Source organism: Panthera uncia (assembly GCF_023721935.1).
Source record: "Panthera uncia isolate 11264 chromosome A1 unlocalized genomic scaffold, Puncia_PCG_1.0 HiC_scaffold_17, whole genome shotgun sequence".
Lineage (NCBI taxonomy): Eukaryota > Metazoa > Chordata > Mammalia > Carnivora > Felidae > Panthera > Panthera uncia.
Window position 1 is genome coordinate 123,371,960 of NW_026057577.1, and position 15,699 is coordinate 123,387,658.

Below are 15,699 nucleotides of genomic sequence, written 5' to 3' on the forward strand. Positions count from 1 at the left end.
TAAATTTTGTATAATTTTGTATTCCTTGGGGGAATAGGTCCTTGTCTCCAAAGTTGGTTTTCATTAGTAAAAGCTATAAATCTTCATGAAAAGCAATTCTTATTTCAGTAGAATGCAAGGGATTGATAAACACTTATCTGTGCTGGGATTTTGTTCTATTGCTTTGAAATAGGAAGACCCCAGGAATCTTACTAAACACATGGCTTTTTTTTATAATAGAATCTGATCAGTCAGTATTTTAGATATGACTCATTTGGGAATTTGTTTCTTTTGTGTCTCTGGCTAAACATGTAGGCATTTTTACAAATCTAGTTCTGACAGATATCGGGATGGGTTAGATAGATATCAGGATATCACAGAAGAGGAACACTAAGAGGCTCATATCGAAATACCATGTTTTTACCCTTTGAACGTTTAAAGATATAATATCTGTTATTTATTGCTAGCCTTCCTTTAGTTAATTTTTCCATTTTTGGGTTTTGATTACCAGAGTAAAACATACTTATTTTGTGAAATGATTACACATTAAAAATGTATAATCATAGCTACTATGTAGTATAAATGCACACAGCTAAAAATGTATAATAAACCAATGTGCCAGGTTTATTTACAACCCTGTGAGACAGGTACTATTTATTATGTTCCCATTTTAAAGATGAGAAAACCCAGGCAGAGAAAATTGAAATAACTGCCTCAGATCAGATAGCTAGGAAGTAGCAGAGCTGGGATTTAAACCTCGTCTGGGTCTGGAGCCTACATACTTAGAACGTATGCTTCATTATGCTGTCTCAGTTTAGAAAACTGAAATTTCCATAAATTCCAATCCTTTTAATAAAACTTAATAGTTTGGTTAACTCTTGCTCTTGATTAACAAGTTATAGTAAGAAAATGCTACGCTTGGGGCACCTTGGTGGCTCAGTCAATTAAGCATCCGACTTTGGTTCAGGTCATGATCTCAAGTTCATGAGTTCAAGCCCCACATCTGGTTCTCTGCTGTCAGCACAGAGCCTGCTTCAGATCTTCTGTGTCTCTCTCTCTCTCTCTCTCTGTCCCTCTCCCTCTCCCTCCCCCACTCATGCTTTCTAAAAAATAAACATAAAAAAAAATACTGCTTTTTTGGGGCGCCTGGGTGGCTCAGTCAGTTAAGTGTCTGACTCTTGATTTTGGCTCAAGTCATGATCTCATGGTTTGTGAGATCGAGCCCCATGTCGGGCTCCATGCTGACATGGAGCTCTTTCTCCCTCTCTTGAAAAAATAAATAGGGGCACCTGGGGGCTCAGTCGGTTAAGTGTCTGCCTTTGGGTCAGGTCATGATCTCACGGTTCGTGGGTTGGAACCCCGCATCGGGCTCTGTGCTGACAGCCCAGAGCCTGAAGCCTGTTTCAGATTCTGTGTCTCCCTCTCTCTGCCCCTCCCCCACGCATGCTCTGTCTTCCTCTGTCTCAGAAATAAACATTAAAAATTTTTTTAAAAATAGATAAAATAAACTTAAAAAAACTGCTCTTTTTAAACTAAAATTTCAAAATAGTAACCATGTTTTCTTTTTTTAATTTTTATTTTATACCTGATACATTTGCCAAGATTAAATACCCAAGGTTGGCAAGGATCTTAAACTCGAACCCATGGTTTCTTAATATCAGATGGAAAAATCTTGGATTATATGGAAACGTGTCTCTGTCTTGGACCTGTCCAAGGTCAGGCCTGTATTGTTGCACTGCACTTGCCTCTGGTCAGCTCACCCGCCCTTGCTGGACCTTGAAGAGGTACTCCTGCTGCTCTGGGTTCAGAAGCCCTCAGTGACCCCACCCCACACAGAGCAGTCCAGAGCTTGTCCCTGGCCTTCGACGCATCCTCCCCTTCGGCCTCCTTAGCCTCCTCCCCATTTAATTGGTGCTGGGTGCCAGCTTGTTTTCCAGCCACCTTCTGTGCTTTGGTGCCCCATTCTTTTGTTGAAATTCTCCCTTACCTTGAATGCCTCACCTCTGCATCTTGGAAGCCATCCCTATCTTAACTCTTTAGTTCCTCTAACCTAATGTCATGAATTTTAACGTCCATAATTTCAGTTTTAAATTGGGGCTGATATTTACCTTGCATGGTGGTTGTGAATATTAGAACTTTTTTTTCCTGTTTTTTTTTTTGAGAGAGAGCATGTGCCAGGGTGAGCCATGAGCAGGGAAGGGGCAGAGGGGGAGAGAGAATCTTTTTTTTTCAAACAACTTTTTACTTTTTATTATTTAAAAAAGTTTTTTTTATGTTTATTTTTGAGAGAGAGAGAGAGAGAGTGAGTGAGTGTGGGGCAGGGGCAGAGAGAGAGGGAAACAGAGAATCTGAAGCAAGCTCTGAGCTGTCAGCGCAGAGCCGGACATGCGACTCGAATTCACAAACTGAGATCATGACCTAAGTCAAAATTGGAGGCTCAACAGACTGAGCCACCCAGATGCCCCTGTAAACACCTTTTTAAAAAAAAGTGTTTATTTTGAGAGAGAGAGTGTATGTGCGCGTGTGACGTGGGGGAGGGGCAGAGAGCTAGCATCCCAAGCAGGCTCCTCATAGTCAGCTTGGAGCCCAGTGTGGGACTCTGTTTCACGAGATCATGACCTGAGCCAAGATCGAGAGTTGGACGCTTAACTGAGCCACCCACGCTCCCCTAGAGATAACTGTTTTAGCTACCATTGTAGCTGGGTTTTTTTTTGTGCTCTGACCCCTCAATCACATGTGCATGCAACACGTCTCATGTTGTAGTTGCTTGTAAACTCATGTCCTATGCTTGACTATATTTTTTGAGGGTAGAAACACTCTCTTCTTTATCTCGTACTCTCACACTGAACAAATGAAATAATTGAATACTTGGATAAATGAAAACATGGCTATTTAGCTTTTCTGCCTAAAAAGAGCTTTTTATAAACTACTGTCCGGGAATACCAGTGGGTGGGTATTGCTGTATTTATATCAGAGAAGACCAGTATATGACCAGCTGTTACCCCAGCTCACCTGTCACTTAGCTTCCCCAGAATGTGAGAGACCAAAGCAACTTGAGGGGCTGGTGAACAAGCTGGCTTCTCTCTCCAAGTTGTGCCTACATGTGGCCTCTTCCACACCCAGAACCCAGGCATTTCCCTTGGCCGCATTCAGAGGCTTAGACACCCCAATATTGTGGGGCAGTGGGAGAAACCCATGCATAACTGATCCCAGGTCCTATCCTAGTCAGTGACCCATGTCACCTGGGCCCACATGGGGCAAGTGCAGTCATTGCACAGACAGGGAGGGAGAGCTCATCAGGATTTTAAAATTCATTATAGCTTATTTTGTAAAAGAAGAGTTGTTCTGAAGATACTGGTGAGTCTTTGTGTTGTTACCTGTCTTGTAAAGCAGTGTGTAATTTCTGGCTAATATCTTCAGCTCTGATTGCAAACCGTTACCCTTAGTGATCGCCCTGCCTTTTTTTTTTTTTTTTTTTTTTTTGCTTGTTTTATGTTTAGTTTCATCAAAAGCAATATAAAGGCTGTGTGATAAGTAACTAAGAAGCATCAAAGGCAGAGTTCTAGCCCGTGGAATCATGCGGGCCTGTATTCATAACCCAGCTCTGTGGCTCACTTTGTGCCCTCAAATATGTTATTTACAACCTATCTTACAGAAGTGTTGAGATAATAAGGAAAGCATTTTGGGACACCTGGGTGGCCCAGTCAGTCGAGTGTCCAATTTTGGCTCAGGTCATGATCTCACAGTTTGTGGGTTTGGGTTCCCGTGTCGGGCTCTGTGCTGACAGCTCAGAGCCTGGAGCCTGCTTCGGATTCTGTGTCTCCCACTCTCTCTGCTCCTCCCTGCTCGTGCTCTCTTACTCTCTAAAGTAGATAGATAAGTAAGTATTTTAAAAAGATATGGAAAGTACTTTGCATACTATAAATAGTAAATGGTGTTCTTAACCCTAGAACTTTCTTATCATTCTTGATCGTTCTTTCCCTACAGTGTAACTTGGCATCCGTCAAGGTGTTTACTGCTAAGAGGCTTATGTGCCTGGCTCTTCCAGTTGTCAGAGAGGGTGTCCAGGCACATTTGCCGTTTTGAAAAAGGACCACGGTTGTGCTGTGAGGGTCCCAAGTTTCAAAGCAGAGTTTTCCTTTCCTTCCTCTGCACTTCTGTTTTGCTTTCTTGCTTCAAATCGACTATCGTGTATCGGGTCCTCTTAGTCACAGGTTTCTGTCCTCAAAGAATTTCTAATACGATATGTATACAGAAGGTTAAAGAAGTTTGCCTGTTTTTCTAGGAACTGCTACTTTTACCACACAGAACAAAGGCGATGGAGCCAAAGTGGCAGTAAGAAAGCCTGTGCTGTCTCCAGTTACCTTCCACAAAGGTAATGGGAAGTAAAGTTCTTTTTTTGTTTTAAGTAGGCTTCGCACCTAGCGGGGAGCCCAACATGGGACCCGACCCTGAGGTCAAGACCTGGAGCTGAGATCAAGAGTCAGATGCTTAGCCGACCGAGCCACCCAGGCACTTCAAGAATAAAGTTCTTTTTTAAAACATTTTTAAAAAGATTTTATTTAGGGGCGCCTGGGTGGCGCAGTCGGTTAAGCGTCCGTCTTCAGCCAGGTCACGATCTCGCGGTCTGTGAGTTCGAGTCCCGCGTCAGGCTCTGGGCTGATGGCTCAGAGCCTGGAGCCTGTTTCCGATTCTGTGTCTCCCTCTCTCTGACCCTCCCCTGTCCATGCTCTGTCTCTCTCTGTCCCAAAAATAAATAAAAAAAAAACAAAAAAACAAAAACAAACAAAAAAAAACGTTGAAAAAAAAAAAAAGATTTTATTTATTTTTGAGAGAGAGGGAGAGACAGAGTACGATCAGGGGAGGGGCAGAGAGAGAGGGGGAAACGGACTCTGAAGCGGGCTCCAGGCTCTGAGCTGTCAGTATAGAGCCCGATGCAGGGCTTGAACTCGTGAACCGTGACCTGATCATGACCTGAGACAAAGTTGGATGCTTAATGGACTGAACCACCCAGGTGCCCCAAGAATAAGGTTCTCGAACTTAAATTTTTAAAAATCATAAGACACGGGGTGCCTGGGTGGCTCAGTCAGTTACGCGTCCTCCTCGTGATTTTGGTTCAGGTCATGATCTCATAGGTCGTGAGTTCGAGCCCCATGTCAGGCTTCGCATCGTCTCTCCCTCTCTCTACCCCTCCCCCGCTCAAGTTCGCACTCTCAAAATAAGCTTAAAAATTTTCTTAAGTCATAAGACACTCTCAGAAATGTCAAATACAGGGCCCCTGGGTGGCTCAGTTGGTTAATTGTCTGACTCTTGGTTTTGGCTCAGGTCATGATCTTGTGGTTCGTGGGTTTGAGCCCTGCCTTAGGCTCTGCACTGTGGAGCCTGCTTGGGATTCTGTCTGTCTCCCCCCCGCTCTCTGCCCCTCCCCTGCGCTCGCTTGCTTGCTCGCTCTCTCTCAAAATAAACAAACTTTAAAAACTATTTCAGATACCGATTTCAGAGTGAAGAGTATGGCTGTGTGTGCAGCAGTTCAGAGAACAGGCTGTGGGGTTAGCTTTGTTTGGAATCCTAGTTCACCACTTACTCTTTAGCCCTAGGAAAATTCCTAACCCATCTGTGTAAGCCTCGGTTTTCTCACCAGCAAACTATGTGTTATAATATTGAGAACATATATATTGTGGGCTTAGCACAGTACCGAACATAAAAACAAGTACTCGGGAAGGTGCTATTATCACATGGTCATGCAGCACCAAACTCATAAGTTTGGGGATTCCAAATTAGCTGTGCTCTGATCAGCCAGACAGGGGATGGTAATGATCTTAAGAATGAAGGTCTAACCCACCATTCACTCCATGTTACTCTTCACCGTTTAAAAGGTATTTTCACTACGCTAAGCGAGATTAGTCAGAGAAAGACAAATATCATATGACTTCACTCATGTGAGTGAAGATACAAAGATACAAAACAGAGGAACATAAGGGAAGCAAAAATAATATAAAAACAAGGAGGGGGGCAAAACATAAGAGACTCGTAAACAGAGAACAAACTGAGGGTTGTGGGTGGGGGATGAGCTAAATGGGTGAGGGGCATTAAGGAAGATACTTGTTGGGATGAGCACTGGGTGTTATATACAGGGGATGAATCTTCTGAAATCATTATTGCACTAAATGCTAACTTGGATTTTAAATTCTTAAAAATACATAAATAAGAGGCGTCTGGGTGGCTTGGTCGGTTAAGCGTCCGACTTCGGCTCAGGTCATGATCTCATGGTCCGTGAGATCGAGCCCCGTGTTGGGCTCTGTGCTGACGGCTCAGAGCCTGGAGTCTGCTTTGGATTCTGTGTCTCCCTCTCTGACCCTCCCCCGTTCATGCTCTGTCTCTCTCTGTCTCAAAAATAAACGTTAAAAAAATTTTTTTTAAATACATAAAAAAATAAAAGGTACTTTCATGTTCATTCTCCTGTTAGCTCTCTGTGACAACACTGGTAGGGCAACTATTATCCCCATCTTACAGCTGAAACAGCAGAGGCTTAGAGAAGCCAAGGGGGCGGGGGGGCTGCTTCGGATCCCCCTAGAACAATAAAAATAACAGTTACAGAGAATTTACATGATGCCAGGCATGGTATTAACACTTCATGTGCATGATCTCCCTTAATCCTCCAGTTCATCCACTGAGGTCTGTTACCCTAGTTACCCTAGTTAAAAGAACTCAATTTGGTAGGGATAATGATGGAAACACTGATTACATGTGTTACAAAAATGATGAGAAACATGAATTGTTCTGCGTCTCTCCACTGCCACCTTCTTTCCTTACAGATTCATCTTTCAGTTTACCACCTCTCTCTTCAGCTGTGTCTGCTGTTTAACCTGTCAAGTTTTAATGCTGATGGCTGCATTTCTTAGAAATTCTCTTTGGTTCTTTCTCCATAGTTTTCCCCACTATATGCCTTAAAACCCAATGCTGTAGTTAGGATTAGTTTGAGTCCTAGAAGCATCATTTCCTGTGCTTTTAATTGTATAATCTCAGACCTTTTTTTTTTCCTCTCCTTTCAGAGTCTCTCATTTTAATATTTTGCAAAATATTTTCTAGTTTAGAGTACCCCAAGGGGTGCCTGGCTGGCTCAGTAGAGCATGTGACTCTGGATCCCAGGGTTGTGAGTTTGAGCGCCACGTTGGGTATAGAGTTTACTTTAGAATAAAATAGCGGGGGTTCTCCAGATATTTTCTAAACAAATACCTATCAATGTTAGTTTAACAGATAAAATAGCCCCAAAATACAGTGTTGGCCCCCAAATAGCTGAAGTTACATGTACACTGGTATTCTATTTATACAAGCTCCAGAGATCCAGGGTTTTGTGTTCGTGAAGTGTGTTACGATCTAGCATGAGGCCTTGCCCATAGAAAGGCAAATAGAAGTATTTGTTTCATTATCCCAGTGGTAGCCTTATCTGACAGGATGAAATTGAGTACAGCTCCACGTTTGTGGCTTGGGGGTGTGTGTGGAGTGTGGCCCAATAATTGACAAGGGGGCAAGAAGAGGAACAGGGTTTTCTCCTGGCGGAAGCAGAGGCAACGGATTCAGTTTCACCGTTCAGCTCCGGACTCCTCCGGCTAGTCTCCAGACATAATGTTCGTCAATATGCTTTCTAAAGAAACTGAGTGGCAGTGTTCACTGTCCACAGAGAGAGTGCTTCTTTGAGGTTTCTGCCTAGTTTCTGCTGTGGAGTTTCTCCTTGATGTATCATGGGTCTTTTACCTTTGATAGCATTCACTGTCCACAATGGGGCAGGAACACCCAAACTTGAAAAGCTTTTTTGCACATGCTCAGTTTCACAGCATTGTTTCCATATTGTATTTTTATTTTAAGACTGGATATCCCGAACAAATCCTAGAGAAATGCAGTCTGATCTGAAGAGAAGGAAATTACAAAACCATCCCTGGGTAAAGCAAGGTGAGAGAAAGCCAGTGATAGCTTCTCAGGTGTGTAGATACCCCAGGGGTAAAGGTTTATCCTTTTAAATGCAGGACTGTTCGCCTTAATTTCTCAATTTTGGTGGTGATTTTGTCATTCTTTTTAGATGGCAATAATTATGTTCATTTGACAAGAGTATTGAAGTCTAGTTACCAGGTCAATTGTAGCAGAAGTGGAGGTGGGATTAGTTGGTGGCCACAGCCTTTGCTAATCTCTTTTCACAGCCTGACTACTTGAAGCAACAACTCAGCGCCCGTCTCCATTTGTTTCCGTCTGCTTTGGAGACACGGCCTGCCTTTGTGGTTATAATACTGCTTAACCACGTGTTGGTTTCTCTTTTTATTATCCTTCAGTCTTCAGTCTTTCTGTTTTGCTGGCTGTTTTCTTTTTCAACACAGCGTTCACCCAACTTTGCAGCTGGAACTTCTCCACAGTTCCATTCTCTCTGTGGCCTCTCCTCCCTCGACTCTCTTGTCCTACAGGTTACCACTGTTTTTAAAATTAAGAGATGGCCAGAATTCATTTTCCTTCTGTCACAATGACAGGGCAGGAATTGTGAGAACCATATCCAGACCTTATGATTCAAATATTAGGTAAAATGTGACTGCCTTAGATGTGATGATAAACATCAGAATAAACCAACAAACTTATAAATGAATCGGTCCCATCGTAACTTTGTCCTTTTCCCTTGAAAGGTTCTAGTGCTCCGTGTGGGAGTCTGCAGTGTACGAAAAAACACATCAGTGCTGAGCTTTCACCTCGATCAAAGCAGGTTCGTATAGAGTATGAGAGAGAGACCGTGGTGAGCCCCTGGACAACTGTTCACGAGAGTCCTGCTTCCCTTCTACAGGTAAGCATTGTTCCAGATTTCAATTTGTCTGGTGATTTCCGTGTGTTCCCTAGTTCCGTCTGTTTTGTTTTGCGGGATGTAGAGATACTGCAAGATTGAAGGGGTAATTCAGAGCATCTACACCTTTGGCTTAGGGCTCCAGCATTTATCAGAACTTTCCTTGATTTTGCATTTTCCTTTTAACTAAAAGATAACAAAACATTAAGAACAGATCATTGTACGACAAGTATAAAAACCCACTGTGTCCATTCTTCAGATCTGGTGCCAGCGTCTAGCTGTGTCAGGTGACGTTCAGCCCACTGTCGATCCCGTTGGGCTGGGCAACCCCTGTCCTGGGTTTGCTTTGCATTTCCTTCGCCAGTTGGTGCATGAGCGACTAGAATCTTTGGAAAGCTTAGTTCACGTTCCATTTACTTTTTCCTCAGGCTAAGACCACAGCTTACTACCTTTCTTAATTTGATAGGACTTGGCAGCAACCGAAGAAGAGCTAGAGCCTCCTTTCGGGGTGGGTGGCGTCGACAGTGTGTCTGGGAGCACTGGCAGCATCCTCAGCAGACTTGACTGGAACGCCATTGAAGACATGGTGGCCGGCGTGGATGACAAGAACCTGTCTCTCCACTGGGCTCTGGACCTGTAAGACCTGCGTATCATTGTGTTTCCCGGCAGAGACTAGCATCTCAGTGATGTAGTTCTGAAAGATTGGAGTGTTTAAGGGAGAGAAGCAATGAAGGAAGCATCATGAATATACCACCTGCAGCCATATCATTCTCTGGATTAGCCATTTCAAGAGGGAAAATAAACACTTCTCAATAATTTTGCCTTCATGGAGAAAGGGTTGTTTAACTATAGATACACGCTTTTGCATTTGGTATCTCTTTAGGCATACTTTTTACAATGATGAAAAAATGAAAAGGACCTGTCAAGCCAGTTTACATAATATTTAAGTTATTTATTATCACCTCCTCCTTTACTACCCCCCAAGTTTTGAGAAGCAACCTTATATGGATAAACCCGACGGAAAAAATTCTTTCGTTGTGGAGAAGAAAGTCACAATCTCGCCCTGAGACATAATGAGCTTCATTTTAAAACAGAGCCTTACTCACCTGTGCAGGCCTGGCCCAGGAGTGAAAAAGGAACCACTTTCCACCAATACTGGACTTCTAAATAAGCCAAGTTTCACGGAGGCCAGATCTGTCCTCTGCTCTGTAACCTGAAAAGCCTTGAAGAAACAGGGCTGGATGCTTTGAGTGGGAAACAGGATTCCCGACTCTAGAAAGCTCACGTTAACTTTATAAAAACTACGGTGCAGAGACGTGGGTAGTTTCTGGCATTGCACCCAAATAATAATTTGGGAGATAATTTTTGTGAGAAGAAACTAAAAACCTTCACGCATTTGTCAATTTTTGGTGTAGTATCAAAGAATACTACTGTCTGAAAAAGCTATGAAATATACCTCCTTTTCCAACTACATTTGTGAGGCCAGATTTTTTTCGTATATACTTTGACCAGAACAACATGCTGGAAGAGGTTGAATGCAGAAGCGGGTATGGGAATTCAGCTGTCTTCCATTAAGCCAAACATTAAAGAGATTTGTAAAACTATGAAACTGCTACTCTTCTCATCAAGTTTTGATTTGGAAAAATAGTTATCTTTTGTAAATATGTCTTATAAACATTGGGTCATTGTAATTAAAAATGTTTAAACTTTCTCTGTTTTCATTTTTAACATGATAAATGTTCACAGATACACCCACATAAAAAAAAGCTCTTTAGGACCCTTGATTTTTATAAGGCGAACACAAAGTTTGAGAACTGCTGTTTTAGAGCTATGTGTGAACTCTTAACAACTTGACATTTTACACCACTTCAGAAATAAAGGGGTTTTACAACAGTATAATCCCTTTTACCTCCCTGCTCCTGTTCTGATTTAAACATTTAGTTGTCTTATCATTTCCAGTGCTTTTTCATTTCTTCCTGTAGATCCAAATCTCTGTCTAGTATTTCCCTTCTCTAGTATTTCCCTTCAGCCTGAAGATCATTGGATTTCGTATAGTGCAGATCTTCTGGCAATTAATTCTCTCCGGCTTCATTGACAGAACTATATCTTACCCTCGTTATTGAAGGGTATTTTCTGTAGCCCTTATTCTAGGGCAAGATTTTTACTTCTAGGCTGGATGTCTGGAGTGTTAATGAGGTGTTAGCAGGGTCTCGCTGCTCTGGCTGGGCAGAGCCTCCCTCACCCCCCAGCCGTGCTCAGCCTCAGTGACCACCTTCTGGTGTGCCTCAGGGAGTCTCGTACTGAATACAGCAGCTCTGCCCCGTCTGCACACAGACTTTTGGGAATCGTCTCTGTGCAGCCAGCTTCCTTCTCTCTGTTGCCCTGCCCTGCAGAAGCCAGCCACTGTTACCACCCTGACCTCTGCCTCTTCAGCATCGTAGGAGGACCGCAAGTGTTCCGCTCGGACTCTAGTCCGTTATGTTGAAGTCATCGGGACAATATCCTTAAGCAGACAGCTAGGCGTTCAGGAGACTTACCTCAGGAGTCTCCCTTCTCTCCGGGATCACTGTTCCGTGTTGCCTATTTTCCAGTGTCTAAGAGCAGTTGCCTCACGTGTGTTTTGACTCACTTTATGGTTCAGACAGGCAGACGAGTCAGGTGGTAGTTACTCTGTCATAGGTGAGGTGGAAGCGTTCTCTTAGTGAACATCCACACAATAAACCTGAAACTGTGGAGTGAACAAGGGCAGAGAGTATCAGCAGAGGACTGATATGCCTAGGCAGTCTCAACTTCTAGCTTGAGTCTCAACCTCTGGCTGCAGTACAAAAACTGCAGTACAGTGGGGGCGCCTGGGTGGCATATAGCGGGGAAAACTATGGAGAAAGAACCAAAGAGAATTTCTAAGAAATGCAGCCATCAGCATTAAAACTTGACAGGTTAAACAGCAGACACAGCTGAAGAGAGAGGTGGTAAACTGAAAGATGAATCTGTAAGGAAAGAAGGTGGCAGTGGAGAGACGCAGAACAATTCATGTTTCTCATCATTTTTGTAACACATGTAATCAGTGTTTCCATCATTATCCCTACCAAATTGAGTTCTTTTAACTAGGGTAACTAGGGTAACAGACCTCAGTGGATGAACTGGAGGATTAAGGGAGATCATGCACATGAAGTGTTAATACCATGCCTGGCATCATGTAAATTCTCTGTAACTGTTATTTTTATTGTTCTAGGGGGATCCGAAGCAGCCCCCCCGCCCCCTTGGCTTCTCTAAGCCTCTGCTGTTTCAGCTGTAAGATGGGGATAATAGTTGCCCTACCAGTGTTGTCACAGAGAGCTAACAGGAGAATGAACATGAAAGTACCTTTTATTTTTTTATGTATTTAAAAAAAATTTTTTTAACGTTTATTTTTGAGACAGAGAGAGACAGAGCATGAACGGGGGAGGGTCAGAGAGGGAGACACAGAATCCAAAGCAGACTCCAGGCTCTGAGCCGTCAGCACAGAGCCCAACACGGGGCTCGATCTCACGGACCATGAGATCATGACCTGAGCCGAAGTCGGACGCTTAACCGACCAAGCCACCCAGACGCCTCTTATTTATGTATTTTTAAGAATTTAAAATCCAAGTTAGCATTTAGTGCAATAATGATTTCAGAAGATTCATCCCCTGTATATAACACCCAGTGCTCATCCCAACAAGTATCTTCCTTAATGCCCCTCACCCATTTAGCTCATCCCCCACCCACAACCCTCAGTTTGTTCTCTGTTTACGAGTCTCTTATGTTTTGCCCCCCTCCTTGTTTTTATATTATTTTTGCTTCCCTTATGTTCCTCTGTTTTGTATCTTTGTATCTTCACTCACATGAGTGAAGTCATATGATATTTGTCTTTCTCTGACTAATCTCGCTTAGCGTAGTGAAAATACCTTTTAAACGGTGAAGAGTAACATGGAGTGAATGGTGGGTTAGACCTTCATTCTTAAGATCATTACCATCCCCTGTCTGGCTGATCAGAGCACAGCTAATTTGGAATCCCCAAACTTATGAGTTTGGTGCTGCATGACCATGTGATAATAGCACCTTCCCGAGTACTTGTTTTTATGTTCGGTACTGTGCTAAGCCCACAATATATATGTTCTCAATATTATAACACATAGTTTGCTGGTGAGAAAACCGAGGCTTACACAGATGGGTTAGGAATTTTCCTAGGGCTAAAGAGTAAGTGGTGAACTAGGATTCCAAACAAAGCTAACCCCACAGCCTGTTCTCTGAACTGCTGCACACACAGCCATACTCTTCACTCTGAAATCGGTATCTGAAATAGTTTTTAAAGTTTGTTTATTTTGAGAGAGAGCGAGCAAGCAAGCGAGCGCAGGGGAGGGGCAGAGAGCGGGGGGAGACAGACAGAATCCCAAGCAGGCTCCACAGTGCAGAGCCTAAGGCAGGGCTCAAACCCACGAACCACAAGATCATGACCTGAGCCAAAACCAAGAGTCAGACAATTAACCAACTGAGCCACCCAGGGGCCCTGTATTTGACATTTCTGAGAGTGTCTTATGACTTAAGAAAATTTTTAAGCTTATTTTGAGAGTGCGAACTTGAGCGGGGGAGGGGTAGAGAGAGGGAGAGACGATGCGAAGCCTGACATGGGGCTCGAACTCACGACCTATGAGATCATGACCTGAACCAAAATCACGAGGAGGACGCGTAACTGACTGAGCCACCCAGGCACCCCGTGTCTTATGATTTTTAAAAATTTAAGTTCGAGAACCTTATTCTTGGGGCACCTGGGTGGTTCAGTCCATTAAGCATCCAACTTTGTCTCAGGTCATGATCAGGTCACGGTTCACGAGTTCAAGCCCTGCATCGGGCTCTATACTGACAGCTCAGAGCCTGGAGCCCGCTTCAGAGTCCGTTTCCCCCTCTCTCTCTGCCCCTCCCCTGATCGTACTCTGTCTCTCCCTCTCTCTCAAAAATAAATAAAATCTTTTTTTTTTTTCAACGTTTTTTTTTGTTTGTTTTTGTTTTTTTGTTTTTTTTTTATTTATTTTTGGGACAGAGAGAGACAGAGCATGGACAGGGGAGGGTCAGAGAGAGGGAGACACAGAATCGGAAACAGGCTCCAGGCTCTGAGCCATCAGCCCAGAGCCTGACGCGGGACTCGAACTCACAGACCGCGAGATCGTGACCTGGCTGAAGACGGACGCTTAACCGACTGCGCCACCCAGGCGCCCCTAAATAAAATCTTTTTAAAAATGTTTTAAAAAAGAACTTTATTCTTGAAGTGCCTGGGTGGCTCGGTCGGCTAAGCATCTGACTCTTGATCTCAGCTCCAGGTCTTGACCTCAGGGTCGGGTCCCATGTTGGGCTCCCCGCTAGGTGCGAAGCCTACTTAAAACAAAAAAAGAACTTTACTTCCCATTACCTTTGTGGAAGGTAACTGGAGACAGCACAGGCTTTCTTACTGCCACTTTGGCTCCATCGCCTTTGTTCTGTGTGGTAAAAGTAGCAGTTCCTAGAAAAACAGGCAAACTTCTTTAACCTTCTGTATACATATCGTATTAGAAATTCTTTGAGGACAGAAACCTGTGACTAAGAGGACCCGATACACGATAGTCGATTTGAAGCAAGAAAGCAAAACAGAAGTGCAGAGGAAGGAAAGGAAAACTCTGCTTTGAAACTTGGGACCCTCACAGCACAACCGTGGTCCTTTTTCAAAACGGCAAATGTGCCTGGACACCCTCTCTGACAACTGGAAGAGCCAGGCACATAAGCCTCTTAGCAGTAAACACCTTGACGGATGCCAAGTTACACTGTAGGGAAAGAACGATCAAGAATGATAAGAAAGTTCTAGGGTTAAGAACACCATTTACTATTTATAGTATGCAAAGTACTTTCCATATCTTTTTAAAATACTTACTTATCTATCTACTTTAGAGAGTAAGAGAGCACGAGCAGGGAGGAGCAGAGAGAGTGGGAGACACAGAATCCGAAGCAGGCTCCAGGCTCTGAGCTGTCAGCACAGAGCCCGACACGGGAACCCAAACCCACAAACTGTGAGATCATGACCTGAGCCAAAATTGGACACTCGACTGACTGGGCCACCCAGGTGTCCCAAAATGCTTTCCTTATTATCTCAACACTTCTGTAAGATAGGTTGTAAATAACATATTTGAGGGCACAAAGTGAGCCACAGAGCTGGGTTATGAATACAGGCCCGCATGATTCCACGGGCTAGAACTCTGCCTTTGATGCTTCTTAGTTACTTATCACACAGCCTTTATATTGCTTTTGATGAAACTAAACATAAAACAAGCAAAAAAAAAAAAAAAAAAAAAAAGGCAGGGCGATCACTAAGGGTAACGGTTTGCAATCAGAGCTGAAGATATTAGCCAGAAATTACACACTGCTTTACAAGACAGGTAACAACACAAAGACTCACCAGTATCTTCAGAACAACTCTTCTTTTACAAAATAAGCTATAATGAATTTTAAAATCCTGATGAGCTCTCCCTCCCTGTCTGTGCAATGACTGCACTTGCCCCATGTGGGCCCAGGTGACATGGGTCACTGACTAGGATAGGACCTGGGATCAGTTATGCATGGGTTTCTCCCACTGCCCCACAATATTGGGGTGTCTAAGCCTCTGAATGCGGCCAAGGGAAATGCCTGGGTTCTGGGTGTGGAAGAGGCCACATGTAGGCACAACTTGGAGAGAGAAGCCAGCTTGTTCACCAGCCCCTCAAGTTGCTTTGGTCTCTCACATTCTGGGGAAGCTAAGTGACAGGTGAGCTGGGGTAACAGCTGGTCATATACTGGTCTTCTCTGATATAAATACAGCAATACCCACCCACTGGTATTCCCGGACAGTAGTTTATAAAAAGCTCTTTTTAGGCAGAAAA

General features: G+C 43.6%; 1 protein-coding gene across 6 annotated transcripts in view; it reads left to right on the forward strand.

The window, feature by feature from the left end:
- Positions 1 to 10,507, forward strand: part of CPLANE1 (ciliogenesis and planar polarity effector complex subunit 1) — a 140,361-nt gene extending 129,854 nt beyond the window's left edge. For 5 of the 6 annotated variants that reach the window (XM_049648144.1, XM_049648146.1, XM_049648147.1 and 2 more), the window contains 4 exons: positions 4,265 to 4,354; positions 7,846 to 7,929; positions 8,646 to 8,800; positions 9,264 to 10,507. In XM_049648144.1, coding sequence (XP_049504101.1) covers positions 4,265 to 4,354; positions 7,846 to 7,929; positions 8,646 to 8,800; positions 9,264 to 9,437 — 503 coding nt within the window. In that variant the 3' untranslated portion in view covers positions 9,438 to 10,507. The remainder of the gene's footprint in view (positions 1 to 4,264; positions 4,355 to 7,845; positions 7,930 to 8,645; positions 8,801 to 9,263) is intronic. The other variant, XM_049648149.1, reaches the window with a different exon arrangement.
- Positions 10,508 to 15,699: the final 5,192 nt, after the last annotated feature.